A 16425-nucleotide genomic window follows, 5' to 3' on the forward strand; every position below is an offset into this window, starting at 1 on the left:
GACTGCTAAGTCAATCTTGAAAATCCAGCAGATTTCCATCTCCCTTTGACATCCGAGTTCCATTTGAGTTAATAATGGCACATTGCCACACAGAGGGTCAGCCCCATTCCTTTATTTGCATGGCTTGGCTTTTGTCAGGCAGACAGCACTATAGACACCAATGTAAATGATAGAACAACAACAACACATTTTTTGTGGTATAACACAAACTCACACATTTTTCTAAAGCTCAGTGAATACATCCTGTGTTCTTTCTTGTTCAGTTAGGATAGTATGAGGTTTTTTGCTAATTGATTCTGTATGCCGATTGCTGTAAGTCTAGCAAAGGGACATCATCACCTCCTCCTCCTTCTTTTCCTTCCTGCTTAAGAACAACTTCTGGGGTTGTCGCTCCTTTTTCAGTTATCTGGGAAGCACCTTTTGTTGCACTATTCTTATCTTTCTTTACCTTGGTGATCACTTCTGTGTAAGAGATTTCTTCAGTGAAAGGCTCTGCTGCTGTGAGCTCAGAGGCGATGTGCACACCAGCTTCCTGGATCCCTTCCTGACCTTCGGCTCCTGTTCGTTCTTTACCTTTTTTATGGATCTTGAATGTCTCCTTTTTTGGGGCAGCTTGTGAAATGGTTTTCTTGATCCTTATCCCAGATTGTTTCAGTCTCTCTCCTGACTGCCTTATCCTCTCTCTCCTCTCAGGGGTCACTATTCTAGTTCGAAGCCTGTTTACCTTCTTGCCAAAATTTTGTCTTGTCTTTTGCATATTTTCCCTTGAGAATGCCTTTTTGATATCATCTATGCGCCTCATGCCTGATTTCTTGAACTGGGCAGCTTTGCTTTCTTCAATATAATATTCTTCGTCAGAAGACAGATCATCAGGTGGGAAGAAATCATCCTCCAGAGTTTCCCCTGCTGTCCTCTCTTTGATAACAGAGAGAGATGAAGGACACTCACTTTCCTCCTGTGAACAAAAGCACAATGTCATCTTCCAGCAAGCATGTTTTAAAAGGATGATGATTCAAGCATTTAGTTTTTTGGCTGGTAGTTAATTAATACTAACTGAAATACTATATTGTAACAAAGCAAAGTAGGCTTGTATCATTGTATGTGATCTATACAGAATACAAATGGCAGAAGAAACCTTCAACAAGATATGTGAAGACATAACATCTTATTAAAGATTTCTTTTCAGTGTGATTCTACCTGAAACTTATGAATGCCATGGTTCTATGTATACTGGCCTCTAATAGTTTTCAGAACAAATTTGGGGTCTTCTTGTTTTGTTTTGGTTTTTTTCAGTTTGGGGTTTTTTTTCATCTTATCTGCTTTCCTGAGATTGGGCCTAGATCCATTATTCATCACCAATAAAAATACATAATTCTGTACTCATTAGAGGCTCTTGCACATATGTCAGCTGTACACTCTCTAAATGAGTGCAATGATACCAGTAGCTTCAGTCCTTTACTGTCCTCAAGACAATTGTATGTTTCTGACTCATTGGAACTTGACATTTCTGTTGCTGCCCAGAAGGGGTTGAACCCCAGTGTATTAGCTTACATGTACTGGCTCCACAAGGGGACATATTCAGCAAAGGAATGTTATTCAGTAGACCCAGTTCCATACAACTCGCTCAGCACCTGCACCACTGCTGAGGTGAACTTCACTTGTTCCATCTGGAAATGTGAATGGCTCCAAGCAAGCACCTCTCTCCTGTGGTGAGTTTGGTGGCCTGTATGAGCATGCAGTAGTACATATTTATATTTTACATATGTATTAGCCTCATGCTTGGAAGCGGTGACTATCCTAGGTATTTTAGGATTAGGAACTTATGTAGCCTTTACAAAGAAAGACTTAAGGGCTCAATGATTGGGACACAGAAGATTTCCAAAAGCTGTCCAGAGTAAGCAAATCATTTACTAAGAAAAAAGCTTGTGGTAATAGAAGGATTTATCTGAACAGGGACAATCTCCTAAGAGAGTTGATTCCTTGATCTGAACACTGCTGAACATTACAAATTTGTTGTAGCTTGGTGTCAGCAAGTCACTTCTACCTAAAAGTACTACTGTATTCAGAGCAGAAAACTCATAGCTGGTAGGAGGTGTGCAAGATGGGCAATGCCAGCCTCTACTTCCCTACTAACTGTTATGTGTATGTGCTCTTCTCCCAGGAGAAGCAGCCCTTTGGGGTGCAGAGAAGTACAACAGCTCTATAAAACTTCTCTAAGCTGTCTCCCATTGCTATTAACTACTTCAGCTGATTCCCGAAGTATGAGAGTGTCTGGGCTCTTCCCTAAGTATTATAATCTTCCTAATATTAGTTGTAAACCCGTGAAGAATGGGGTCAGGCTTCCTGAATATTTTGCTGTGAACTGATTTCCAACCAAAAAGAAGTCTGTAATTTTTCACAGTGACTTATTAGCAGCAAGTCATGTTTAATTTTACAGAGTATTAGCAATACATAAAATAAAATACATGAAGCTATTTGGCAGATAAAGCCTGCTTATGAGTCTGTCATCATGTGCTGGCTTCATTAAAAACCCTCTAGAAAAATAGTTGTGAATGCTTAGAAAAAAAATAGGGACAAATTACGTTACATTGATTACAGCAGAATGTTATTCAACTCATCTGTCAGAATCAGCAGGAACAAAACTACAATGTTTTGCTAATAATCATCTTCATTAACATGTGCAAATTAACATTAATTATATAAAGACTTCTATATATAAACATAATCTCTTCTTTTCTGAAAGTGAACTAAAACACAGCTGGAAAATAATTCCTCAAAGTTTGTAAATTATAGCCCGCTCCTTCAGCTGAAATGGTAACAAAAATGTTTCCAGAATGACTATTCTGAAATTTCAGTACATACAGAAATGAGTACAATGTGGTGAATAGGGGGTGTGAAGATTACCTTTTAAAAAGAGAGAAGGCAGAGAGATAATTTTCTCTGCAATATTTCAGCTGTCTTCCTCTGGAAGAACAACAGTATTTTCTGTACTTTTTGTCAGTTGCTTACCAGATTTTTTTATTGTATTTAGCTTTACAGTCTATTCAAGAACACTAACTTTTGTACATATGTGTTAGAATTAAGACTTATGAACAGTAACATGTGAAAGGAATATCTTGTGGACAAGGCACAGAAACTAGAGCTGCAGACCCTGAGGAACATTCCTCATTCTGCTACAGACTCTGAGAATGATCTTTGCCAAATCTCAGGTTTTCTACTTTTCCTTGGTTTCTGCACACATGTTGCAGAATCAGATATAGCAAGACTGAAAATTAGTGTTTCTAACTCCTCTCAAGATTTCTGGATGGAAGATGTTATCAAAATGGAAAGCATTAGTGAAACTGGCTAGCATGTTAGGGAGGCTTCATAATGAAAGCACAGTGATTTAGGCTCAGTAGGAAGGCTTTCTCATCTGCTTCCTTTCTCTCTCCTGCCCCTTCCCATTTCTTCTTATCACTAGATATCAGTGGGGTAGAGAGAAGAGAGGAGCTCATCCTTCCTACAGCAGGAACAATAAGTTTTAGCAGCAGGTGGGAAATAGATGAAGTCAAAGCATATAGCTACCAGCTCATTTATAGAATCACTAAAAGCAAAGACCAAACACCTACTGATTTCAGTTCATGGGACAAAGCCCTGATCTGGGTGACAGCTTTCTTCTTGGCTTGAAAGCAGATGGAACTGGAAAAAGCAGGGCTAGGCAGCCTGATCTTAGGGGAGGATGAGAAGCAGTTGAGCAATTGATGATGCTACTTGCAAGCTTTTAGCTAAAAATCTACATTAGCGTTTTGCTAGAAAGGACTCCTACCTGTCACCATCACATCATTGGAGAGAAGGGAGGATCTTTAAGCTGAATTTGTAAGCGCTCAGATGAAATAAGGACACTAGACTATTTCACAGTAAAAGGTGATAGCAAATAGTTAGCTATTTTTAACCTGATTTCTTGAGGAAGGAGGAATGCAGTCATGGTCTATCGGTTAGTGCAAAGGACATGTACTCTGCTTGCCTTGCCTACTGGGAACACCAAAGACTTGAATAGGTCAGCGCCAGAAACCAAGAAACAAATCTGTGGAAGCTGATCATTCCCCTTCCTTTTCATCAGTCCTTCTAGATGGAGCACTTGGAGAGGGTGCACCCTACAGAGGGTGGTCACCCTGGCCCTGGTGTGCTTGCTGGCCATGATCTGAAAATTTAGTCCACAACTCAGCACACTAAAAATCAACCTGAACTTTTCAAAGCAAACCATTATTTTTCCCCTTCTCCGACACAAAAGTAAGGTGATAAGTCATTGATAAGTGCTTGATTTGGAAGTCATCATTGGTTTTGTATAGAACAATGTAGCGCATACACTTAACATTATGTAGCTCCATCTTCTAGTGGAGAGATCCTTACATGCTCTCTCCACTAGCACATAAACATTTGGACATTTTCCATCAATTTGAGAACAGAGCTGAGCTCAGACACAAAGAAATAAGCTCTCTCTGCCTGCTGCGCTGTGAATCATTCTGTCTGACCTTCTGGCTGATGTCTGTCCCAAGCAAACACGCCATGGCTCAGATACCTTGCTTGTACATCTGAACCTGACGTTTTTGATAGGTAATGGGGGTGCTGAGAAGACAGAGTGCATGTTTATGAATGGGTGTAAGCAGAAAGAAGGGAGTAAGGAGTTAGATTCAATGGCATATTGTTGAAACTGGAAATAGTTTGGGAGAATGCACATGTGTAGAAGGAAATGAAGCCTGGAAGGAGAAAGGCTTCATGTTCTGTAGTAGCAGAGGAAGGACTGAAGGCACTGATTGAATTTTAAGGGAAAAGCCTGAAGACCTTTGCAGCTCAGCTGGGCAGGTAGAAAAATACAAAGGCCACAAAGCTGCAAGGTTAGTTAGATCCACTGCTTCAGAAAAAAACTGGACAAACAAAACTTAAAGGCATAACATCGTAACAGAACAATTGCACAATTCAGGAGTGGCTGGTGAAGCCCCTGGCACGGAAAGAAAGCATTTAAACCTGAACTTCAGCTTTTCCTAGTTTTTGAATATTTAACCTCTCAAATATGCCTGTCCAAAGAAGTCTGAGTTTTATAGGCTTGGCTGAATACAAAGTAAGCAGATGATTAAACCTCAGCTTTGGTGAAGAAGGCCAGCACAGTATTGATTTGAACAGATGGCTCCAAGGACGGTGAATATTGAAGCCTTGATGTTTCCAACACTGGGTTCCTAAGAAAGTCTGACTCCAGCATTGTTATCTTTACCCTTTGCTCCCATTTCAGTTTAATGCACAATTAGAAAATTTTCAAGGGGATGTAGTCTGTGTCCTTCACACACTCCTTTTGCTCTGGAAACTCCTCATCAGCTTCTCTGCACCCACACACTGACAACTCTGCAGGCACTGCCCACACCTCCTGATCTCATGGAAGGGATCACAGCAATAGCATTTTTCTCCCATAGGATATAACAAGGCATTTATGAAGAAAGGCTAATGCACCTGCTCTTGAAACTGCACAAAGTGCAAGGTGCTCTTTCTCACCTCACAGAAGCCTTAAAAAAGTAGATAAATAATCTTAGATGTGGCAATGCCCCTGATGAACATTACGAGACCCTCAGGGTAGTGATGCTCAGACAATTGAAAATTACAGGGGAAAAGAGACTCAAAAAAAAAAGGCTCAAAATGTGCCTGCTTGATAACCCTGCCTGCACACTCAGGCTCTTCTCATCTCTGAGCAGGGGAAGAAGGAAAATGGCAAATTGTTTAGTGATGTCTCAGGTGTTTTGCTGCAGTGGTGTCCTGGCAAAGATCAGGTCAGCTCTAATAGCTCTTAGTGCTGAACTAGGGAGTAAATAAGCCAAAGGGGCTGCTGGAAGAGAAATGTTGTCTTCAGGAAGGTCAGTGAGGCTGGGCAAGGGAAAAGGGTTATTGAGAAAATTCTCTCACAGATTTGCTAGCTAAATCTCCACTCTTCATCTTTGTAGGCACAGATGCAATCAGTAATTAATAGCAGCATTAGCATTATTTCCACTCAGAAAAGGTAGGTTGCTACTTTAGAGTTCATGGGATTCACTAGATGAAGCAGTGACACAGTGTCACTGTATAAGAAGTTAGGCTTTAAGTACATTAACACTTTTGTCGATAATATCAGTAATAAATTTATTATAATGCCATCTAAAAAAAAATAGTGGGATATGAAGGCATTTTAAGGGATGTGGCCAGTTCAAGAGCTTTGCTCCTCTTGTCCTTTCATGATTTTGGCACATATACTCTGGGTTTGTATCTCAAAGCCTGGATTGGGCTTCTAGAGCCAGCAAGGGTTAAAAAAGATAGTGCATTGTCTTATGTGTAAATATATGCTAGAAATACTATAAGCCATTTTTGCATTCTCTCTTCAAATACCTTCAAAGCATAACTCTAACAAGCTTTAATAAAGGCAGGTGCTACCAGCTCTCCACTAGTACCCAATTTCAATTAAAACTGTAGCAGAACAAATATTAAAAAACAGTAAACAATAGCAGAGAAAAATGGAATGACCAAATAAAGAATTAAATTTTATACATATACATATATATAAATCTTATGCATATAAAATTATGTATTGTGTATGTGTATATGTATTAAAAGTGAAGCCTCTTCTAAAGAAGCTGCTCACAGCACAAGTAGGTAGTAGAGGGAAATTAGACTCTAACTTGGAGTCATTGTATTGCACAGGGAAGAGGTCATGGAGAATGATCCTTCGGCCTTGTGCTGTGTGACAGGGAAGGTGCAGGTCATGATTACCATAAGCACAGATGGGACTGGTGATCACCTGACACTTCTGAAGCAGAGCGTGAAGCAGCAAAACGGTCGAAGGCCACCCAGCGCCTGGCCTAGCGATGCTGCTGTGTCTATGACAACTGGGGATGCAAATGACTGGCAGCATACGGGCATGAAACTGCATCGCCACGATGTTTGAAAGAGTCCTAGAAATTTGCATGTTAAATGAATGATTTTTTATTCAAACTGGCAGCTGAGGTAAATCACTAAAACATCTCCTTGAAATTGCTCTCTAAATCAATACGAAACCGCTGATGAATAACGAATTACAAATCATTCAGTACTTTTACTCATATTCTAACAGTTCAGAGGGAAGCTTTATAAATCTCAAGCGATCCCTTCATTTTTTCTGCAAATATGCCATTTCAAAATCCCTGCCATCAGGCCAAAAAACTGCTTAGATGAGAGAAAAACAGGATTATTTTAAAAGGGCACCTGAGGGATTTTATCAAGCAAAGTAGATAGGGAATAAATACTTCAACACATAAGACTTATGGCCAAGTGCTGTTGTATTTAGAATTAGTTTTCCATAATGAAAAAGCATCCTGGCCAGAACAGTCAGCCCCCTTCATTCCTCTTTTCTGAGGCTTAATACACATCCTTTTTCTTTAAATTTTGTCAAAAATTCATTAATTCAACTAGGAGCATACAATGACTGCAAAGAAACCCAGCTCATTCTCTCATTAAATGGCTGTAGCAAGCTACAGACAAGCAAGTGGTACCTAGTTATACCTACATCAGTTAGAGAAGCCCTTGGCTCCAGGCCACCACATGCTGCATAAAAGGACTGATGCAGCTCCAGGGGACAGTTAAAGCTTCACACTTTGCTTTGCTATTGTTTTATGGAGCTAGCCTAGCAAATAGCTCTGCAGGTCAGCCTGCAGGTTTGCAGTCAAACTGGGGGCATTTCTCACTTCCATTTTATCTGTAGATATCAGGCCTTTGTCAGTGGAGGACAAAGAGTGATCACAAGGTGTGGTAAGACAAAAAAATATGTTTGGTAATGTTCTGATTTATTCATTCATCACAAAGTGACAGCTCTTGCAAGCTACCTGGAACACGATAGTGCTCTTAAGTACAAGTGAAACCCAGCCAGCCATCAGGAGCTGCTGAACTCATCTGCCCAAGCAACCATGTCTCTATGAGAACTTGGCTCTGGACACTGTGTCAACTAAATGGAGAGAACAGGTACTTATAAAGTGGAATCTGTATCCAGAAGTAGAGGTCTACAACAAATCGAGTGAATCAGGTTCCACACATTTCTCTCTGCTAGTTTGAATGGAGTCCATATGCCAAATGTAGAAACATCTGCGCTATTGATGTGTAATGCCTGGCAAGACGCATCCCAAGTCTGATCTTGCTTTTAATGATTTCACATATTCCTTGTGTCTGTGCCTGCACTGTTGTGAACAACTTCATTAATGTACTAAAGTAAAGATTGCAAGGTTCAGCTATCAGCAGTGCTGAGAATATAAATCCCAACCATACGTCCCCAGTTAAGTCCATCCCTGAATGTGGGCCTCGGGCACGATGGGTATTGCTGTGTGCCCAAGGTGGCTAGCCACAGGTTCTATTGGTAAGTCACTCATGGGACCGTGGGGAAAAGGTACAACACAGAAGGCTCATGGTGTAGCTCTGCTCTTCTGCTGGCTTGCTGGCCAACCACAAGCAAAGCCCTGACAACTGCATCCAGTGCACACGTAAACTGAGATCAGTTGTTTCCACTGCTCAATGTTAATAGGTGGAGAAAAATCAATGGCAGCCCTGAGAAGATGACAGCCTGCGGCCCAACAGCTGCTTGTTATTTATTTATTTATATTCATTCCCTTTGTTCTCCTTCCCTGTGAAGGTGTCACCAGAAACACAGATTTGCTCTCGCTGTTTCAAAGTGGTTGGTTTTCCTTTTTCCTAAAAATCATGGTAATTTATGATCTTCTTGGCAGCCTCCAATACTTCAGCGCTGGCTCTGCCACTCCACCAGTGGCTGCCTGCACAGCACAGGGCCAGCTCAGCGCTCTGAACTGCAGGACTGGGCTTGACACTGCGAACAAAGGACCCTTGCTACGCTCTCTGACATAACACTTGGGTTTCTTTTATTCTCTGTATTCTCAGAGAAGGCAATTACCTGTCCCAGCTGTAAAAATATTTATTGGGTTTATGGCACAAAGACTCCCACAAAGGCCCTGTGTCACTGGACTGCTGAGGCCTCTGTGACTGAGGTAGTCACCCAATGCCATCTTTTTTGCCATCAAGTTTTCAGACTTAAATAGCAATTCAGTTTTTCTTCCCTCCCCATGGGTTCTAGCAAAAGGCTTTGTCTCCAGGTCTAAGAATCCATTTCTGCTTTCTGACCTGACATGACCCATGGGCAGTTTATATCCATTTAATCTTTTTTGTTGATGTTCTTTCCTGCACTCCTCATCCGTGCCTGAACGGGTGTATAAACAACAGCCACAACCTTTCTTAGCCTCATGTCTTCCTGGAGTGTACCAGCCTAGGTCTAGACCTGCTCTCCTCTCATTTACCAGGGCTTCTCATTTCCCTGATCAGCTTGGTGGCTGTCCAGCTTGAGCACAACTTACATTAACATGGGGGATCAGAGCAGTACGTGGGGATCCAGGTGGGCTCTGAAGTGTTTTGGGCAAGAACACTGGGCACCTCTGTCACTTCTGGAAATATCAGCCCTGTGCCACGAAGCCTTTCATGCCCACATTTAACTTTCTTTAAGAGCCACAACATCAAGTGAACTCTCATTCACCTTGTGAGCAAGTAACACACTATTTTCTGTCCTTGCCAACCCATGGGGCCTCAGAAAACAGACTAACAACTAGGGCTTCTGCAGAAGCTAAAGGAATTGACACTGTACACTCACATTAGCATTACTCTAGCTCCAAAGTTTATTTGGTTTCTTGTCTGTATGTCTTTCTCTGGACTGACAATTCCCCATTTTGAATGTATTTTATTCGTATCTACATCTTTTCTGTGCTAAGATCTTTAATGAAAATATTACACAGTTGACAAAGACGGTATTAGAAGGAAGCACTTTTAGAAACCCATCACAAGCCTCACTTCCCATTTCAATACAATCCACATCCCTCTGTTGTTTTTCCAGATTATCTGTCATGAGATTAAGATAGTAGGTACATAAATATGAGAAAGGGTAAGACCTGTCATGTTTCTGTGAAACAGAAAAATGATCAAATATGAGTTCTCCAGCACAGTCTGCTCTGGTGAGCTATTTAACTCCACGGTACTAACAACTCTGTTCTGCAGAGGCATTCTGAGCCTGCTATTCTTATGCCCAAATGGTTTCAGGTGAATGGTGATGGTTCAGATGGCTTTCTTTGTGTTTTTCTAAATAGAAGTGTTGTATTTCCTGCCTTTCATGTCAGGGTTACTCTCACAGAATAGCTGTACTTACAGGTTCATGCAGATGGGCAGTGAGCTTGTGAGCTGGCCTTTCAGCATCCCCATTTCTTGAGCTCGTGCCACAGTGACTTACTGACACTTTGGATGGAAGAGCTTCCACTTCAGATTTACAGATTGTTGTCCCCACCTTGATGTCACCATTTCTACTCTCTGAGGCATTATGCTGCAGAAGGACAGTGACCAGGAAAAGCCACTTCCACTTTATTTATGCATGATATGAACAGCATATGCAAGGTTGCTTCTGCTAGCTTCTCCCATGCGTGCAGTGGAGCAATCACAGGGCAATCTAACAGGCCGTAACATGACTGTGTAAGCCAGCCAAGCCATAACCCTGCCTGGTTTCAGACATGTCCACTGGGACTGTCCACTAATTTTATATGTCAGGCAACAGTGAGGGAAAAAAATGCATGTGTCCCTTCATAGGAAATTGTTACTTGTTGATGGTGCTTTTATAAAGTAATAATAGGAAAGAGAACCATAACTGTAACAATGACTTCCTGGTGCCTGTAGGCTCCCATTCACAGAGAGACTTGCAGAAAATGCAGGAAAGCAAATGAAACAAGTTCTTTCAGGGTTAAAAAAAAAAAAAAAAAGAAAAAATCCCCTTTGATTTCTGAATAATTTAGTCAGAATAAGTAAAGCTGTTAGATGATCTTTAGCTGCAGAGAAATTATAGCTCTCGCAGCTGGTTATTCAGACCAACCCGAAGGGAAGTGAACACTGACCTATTCCAGTTTATAATGTCTTTTGCATTCCCTGCTATAGTCTCAGGTCACACAGCACTCCAGGGTCTAAGACTTCACTAGGAAGTCTGAAGTAACCTGGTGTTTTTAATCATGCAGTCAGCCTGGGGAGGAGGGCTGCCTGCTACCAGATCTTTTCCTCGACTACAGGGCCTTTGAAAAATGAATTCACCTTCCCTAATCATTATGCTCAAGGATGGTCACTTTGTCTCTTTTTAATGCGAGGATATTGCTAATTCTTTTCATCGTTGCTGAGGTCTCTTGGGACAATCTCCTCCAGCCAGTGATTCTTTTCAACCTGCCTTCTCTTTTTATCAATGATAAGATCAAAGCTATCCACTTGAAAGGAAATCTTTAGGATTTAATTGGTGTTTCCTTTTTCCTGATATGCTGATGTTTTGGCAAAAGTTAAAACTAAACCCAATGTGCGCTTACCCATGTAGGCATTCAACACCAGCTACACACAGGCCATTGGCTTCATCACAATGTCCCAAATGATTCATTAGAAAAAAATGCCACTACAGATGAGCTGTCACTCACAACCATCGAGTAAACAACTTGATTATACCCATTTGTAAAATACAGAGAAGGGAGTATGCTGATTCTGTAGCTATTAACAGACTCTTTGCAACCAAGCTTCAGTCATTCAGGTCTTGTCACTCCAGCCTACACTGATGTAAATCAACAGTGTGAAAATCACTGCACTTGTGTGCAAGAGACTTTCACAACTGTGCCTTAAAGCTTCAGTGCACTCTTGACTCCCTAGCATGTTCCAGAGCATGCTTCCAGAGTGTTTCTGTAGAGCAATGCAGTTATCCTACTCCAGAAAAGTATTAAATGATAGATCCTAGGACGATTGGCATAACTGTTCCTCCACCATGCAAGAGGGAAAAGGTTCTTCAATCTCCCTTCATAAAGGGGTGGAAGTTAAAGAGGAAGTCATCCATATCCTCACTGGCAGTTCTCAACTACTATAGGAAGAGGAAGCTAGAAAGACAGCAACCAAAAATGCTGTTTTCCTTCCTAGAAGTACTAAACATACAGAACGGGGTGCAGGTCATTCTTGTCTGGCAAAACCAGTAGGGAGTTCAGAAACTCCAACTGAAGGTGATTTTTAGAGAAAGCACTCACCCTTTGTATGAAACATCTGAAAATACCAACAGCTGTTCTTTATAGCTCCATGTAATTCCATTTTCACCGTATTTTACTGCATTTTTAAATAAGCAACTACTCATCACTTGCTAGGAGAAAAATGTACATTATGTCACGAATACTGTTTCAAGAACAAATATTTTCAAAGCTTCAACTATTTTCTACTGCAATCATTATGGTAAAGGCCCATCAATGAAATGGCATTGTGCCATTAACCAGAGGAGTCAGAGATATTTATTTCCTTTAGCTAGGAAATTATCTGCATGGAAAAAGTGAATGTGCCTGTTTTCTATTCCATCATGATGGCGCAGCTTGCAATAATTGTAATAATAGGCCAAATTATGGCCATGCTTTCTCCTCAACATCCACAGTACGTCATTCAGTCATAAAATCCAGGAGGCACAACTTGGCTGCATATTAACCACGACAGGTATGAACATGACATTAAAGAGGTAACATTTCCTACCCTTTTTCTTTTTTTAGCTATTTCTTCCCAGTTGTAGGAAATGAAGTAATTTGGAAAGCTAGATTATGCAGAAGAATTTGTCAGCTGTATACAGTGGTGAGTATATTCAGTGAAACACATGGCTTCATTCATCGCAAGCAACGTTATTTATGTACAAACAAACAGATGCAAGACCAGGGTGTAAGGCTGGGCAATGGGGGTGTGTTGTGTTACTCACGAGGGATGGTATTTTCAAGAACACATAACGATGAATATGACTCATTTGAAAAAAGCTTTGGGGACTCGGTGGTATGAGGGAGCAAAAAATTAAAGACCCTTACTTTATACTGACTTGGGGCACTGCAAAGTTCCAGCAAATGCAGGATCAGGCCACTAAACAAACAGGTTTCACAGCTCTCACTAGCAACTGACAGAACCCATGAACTGCCCTCACTGTCTTATTCTTACTCATGTAAGCGAGACCATGCTGTTACATGAAACTTCTCTTCAAACACATTTATAAGAATAAAGAATATCCTAGAATGAGGTCAGTGAAAGAAAAAGTATGATTTGCTTGCCCAATATGATTGGAAAAACAGTGCTGGGTTAAGCCATTTCCAAAGTAGAGCATGCAAGGGACTATCTGCTGTCATGAAGGTTTTTTGAGTCTGAGCTTTAGTTTGTGCATATAGATTGTGCATATAGACAGAGACAATGAAAAATCCCCAGTCTGTCAGCACTATGAAAACCTGAGCAATGCTGCAAAGTAAACAAGCCTTATATTTTGAAGTGAGTGTCAGAAGACAGTCCATGTTTCAGGGAACCCAAAAACACTTTTGCTACTTGGACTTCGACCTAATATGGTGAAAAAACAACACCAATGAATGTCAGGCATGGTTTGTATGACAAGATTTAGAGAGCCTGCCTCATATTACCCTTCGGAGAGGCAACAAATAGTCCTCGCTGATCTGCAGTTAATCTTACACGACTGGCTCAGTAACCCACCAACACTAATAATAGACCGTGTGTGCTGCCGTCAGTAGGCTCATGCTAAAAGACGCCGAGGAGCACAACTCAATGTTAAAGAAAGCATAAAATAACTCTCATGTTGGACAGCCTGTGTCATTTCCTTCATTAATTAGTGCCCTACCATCAGCCACCAAGGAGGTGGCACAATGACAGTGCGACAAGGAATTAGGTTTGCTTTTACCTGGTAGATTACGACCCGGAATTTGTTTTTTTTCAGCATCTCCTCTTGTTTCGCTTCCACCTTCCGCACGCTGGTGCTCTGCCTCTCCACGCGTGCCCGCACCTCCTTCATGACGGAGCTGACTTTGCGGGTTTTCTCCAGTAACTTGTTCACCATGTAGCCTGTGTTGCCGTGAGCCTGGGCAAGCTTTAACATGTCAATCTGTATGGTCTTGATGGTGTTTTCCATCTCCCTGTGCCTCTCCTCTATCCTTTTCTGGCTCGCCTGCACGCTGTCCACAATGTTGGCCACTTTGTCCAGGACTGTCACAATTGTGTAAGCTGCATCTTGTTCTCCTTCCTCCTCGGTGACGCTGGAGAGGCGATTTTGGTGGTTTTTGTCTTGATCAGAGGTGATTTCGCGGCGATCCATTTTGCCTGCCTTCAGCCAGGTCGGCGGGAGGCAAAGTTTGGGTGATCCTGCCAGAACGGTTCTGGCACTGCTGCAGGGAGCCAGGGTGACAGCTGGCTCTGGCAATGCTCAAAGTAGGGCGTGAAACACCGCTCCTGGAGCTTGGTCAAATACTTCTGACTACAAAATATCCACACATGATTGTTCAGATACTTTCAGCAACATGAAACCCCTAAAATTAGGAAGCAGTGTCTGGAAAGGAACATATGTTTAAAGGGTCACGCTTCTGTACTGATGAAGTTATTAGCGTTAATCCAGGAAAGTTAAGTAACTTAGTAATTAAGCAGGAAAGCAAACTTGCATATTTTTAGCGATCTACTGCTTTCGTGTTACTGGAGTGCTTTCCTCTGAGAGAACTCAAAGAGGGGTCAGAAAAATGAACACCGTTGTTTTTCCCAGCAAAACAACTTCAGGTCTTCAGCTTGCTGCAATTGCCACATGGGGGTTAACAAATAAACACACTAAACCAGAGGCAACATAGTGAAAACGTTGTATTGTGTGACATGCTTTTCCAGTTCAAAACGTTGAAAGCATTTCTTTCTTTTTTTCTTTTTTTTTTTTTAATTGAACAAATTATTAAATCCTACATGCAAAATTTTGAAAGCCTAAACTACATGTTAAAACAGCTGAACACATCCTATTCACACTTTAGCTCGGGATCTTTCAAACGACAACTAACAGTCTATTAATATAACTATGACCAGCAGACTAATTTGGATGGACTTCTTTAGCTCTTGAAAATACTCTATACAAGAGCACTAGTAATTCATTCACTTTTATTATTTTCTTCTTGTATTTTCATCACAAACACTATACAATCAGTATTGTAGGTGTTAAAACATGTATTTGCGTTAAAAAAGTTTAAGAAGTATTAAAACAGCTTTAACAGTGATAAAGTAGGCTTTATTCCAATTATTTGTGTTCAATTATTCAACACCAATTTTTACAATACCTACATCTACTCAGACCTACTTCTTTTGGACCTGTGCCATCTGCTCTACCAGGTAACTTCCCAAATCATGAAATTTATAGTTTTCCTCTTTAAAAATAAATTGTTGGAATTCAGTATGAAGATGGCAGTGCTTAGACCCAGCCCACACGTCTTATAAATATGTTACAACTACACACAGCACACAGCTTCACAGTTCATGCGATAGGCAGTGTCTAAAAAATCAGGTACTAACTTCCAAAAACATTTAAATATCTACGGTATTTAAACACAGTGTTTTCTAGTTTCTCATAAGAAAAGTAAGCTGTAAACATTTTTACCTTTAGTTCATGCCTTGTTTGCTAGGTAACGTGGACTTTTTTGTTGGTTTATTGTTTGTTGCTTGTTTGTTTGTTTGTTTTTAAATCTACAACCATTGATGGAATAAATCTGTGTTCCCAAAAATATTACATTCCATGATAAAGCACAAGTCTGTTATATAACCATGTGATACAGATACAGAAAATGAACTACTGTATTCAGAAACATAAAAGTAAAGATACTAAAACAGTCCATAGCTGTTAGAGCTGATGCTTTCAGAATACAGACCAACATTGTTACACTAAAAATGTTCAAAAATAAGGCCTCTGAAATAAATATTTCCATTCTTTAAAAAAAGATATAATAAAAATGTACATCACATGGTCAATGTAGGTATAAAAATCACTAAGTTAAACCATTCTGGATGATGTATCTGAAGTAAAATGGCCTAAGTTTTGCTTCTGCCGACGTCCTCTATTGTTTTTGGGGCATTTTCTGTTAAAAAAATAGAGAAAAAAAAAGGAAGGCTGGTTTTATATATGCCACATAAAATTAAGCCTAGAAATAACACATTGACTTAAATTTCTGTACAGATCAATAGCAAGGAGTCTCTGAGCTGTGCTTATGGAAGGGATGCTTCTGCTGCTCTGTACTGGACTGTTACCTGGGGATATCCGTGGGACCCCAGATCACTCAAAAAGGCGTTCTGCTTGATCTTAAGACTGAAACCCACAAGGTGCAATGTCCTTCAGCCTTGACCCAGGAAAACACATGCCATGGTGAATAATTACCCTGGTGTTACTTCATGCATATTTCATACTTAAAATACAGTGGATGGCAAAACTGGATCAAACAGCCTTTTGAAGCGCTGGACCTCCAGGTGTCCTGCTGCTCATGGCACCCCTGAGACAGAGCCCACCGAGGACTCTCTGTAAGGTGACTCAGG

At 40.8% G+C, this 16425-nt stretch overlaps 2 protein-coding genes across 2 annotated transcripts in view; both read right to left on the reverse strand.

Annotated features, from left to right (window-relative positions):
• Positions 1–286: 286 nt before the first annotated feature.
• CAVIN4 (caveolae associated protein 4) lies at positions 287–14191 on the reverse strand. The gene is made up of 2 exons (XM_005153417.4): positions 13781–14191; positions 287–955 (listed from the first exon to the last, which is right to left on the reverse strand). Exons 1-2 carry the CDS (start codon positions 14189–14191, stop codon positions 287–289), a joined length of 1080 nt encoding a protein of 359 aa, XP_005153474.2.
• Positions 14192–14707: 516 nt separating this feature from the next.
• Positions 14708–16425, reverse strand: part of TMEFF1 (transmembrane protein with EGF like and two follistatin like domains 1) — a 169430-nt gene continuing 167712 nt past the window's right edge. The window contains 1 exon segment of the mRNA XM_034060273.1: positions 14708–15974. Coding sequence (XP_033916164.1) covers positions 15890–15974 — 85 coding nt within the window. The 3' untranslated portion in view covers positions 14708–15889.

This window comes from Melopsittacus undulatus, chromosome 1 (genome assembly GCF_012275295.1).
Source record: "Melopsittacus undulatus isolate bMelUnd1 chromosome 1, bMelUnd1.mat.Z, whole genome shotgun sequence".
Classification (NCBI taxonomy): Eukaryota; Metazoa; Chordata; class Aves; order Psittaciformes; family Psittaculidae; genus Melopsittacus; species Melopsittacus undulatus.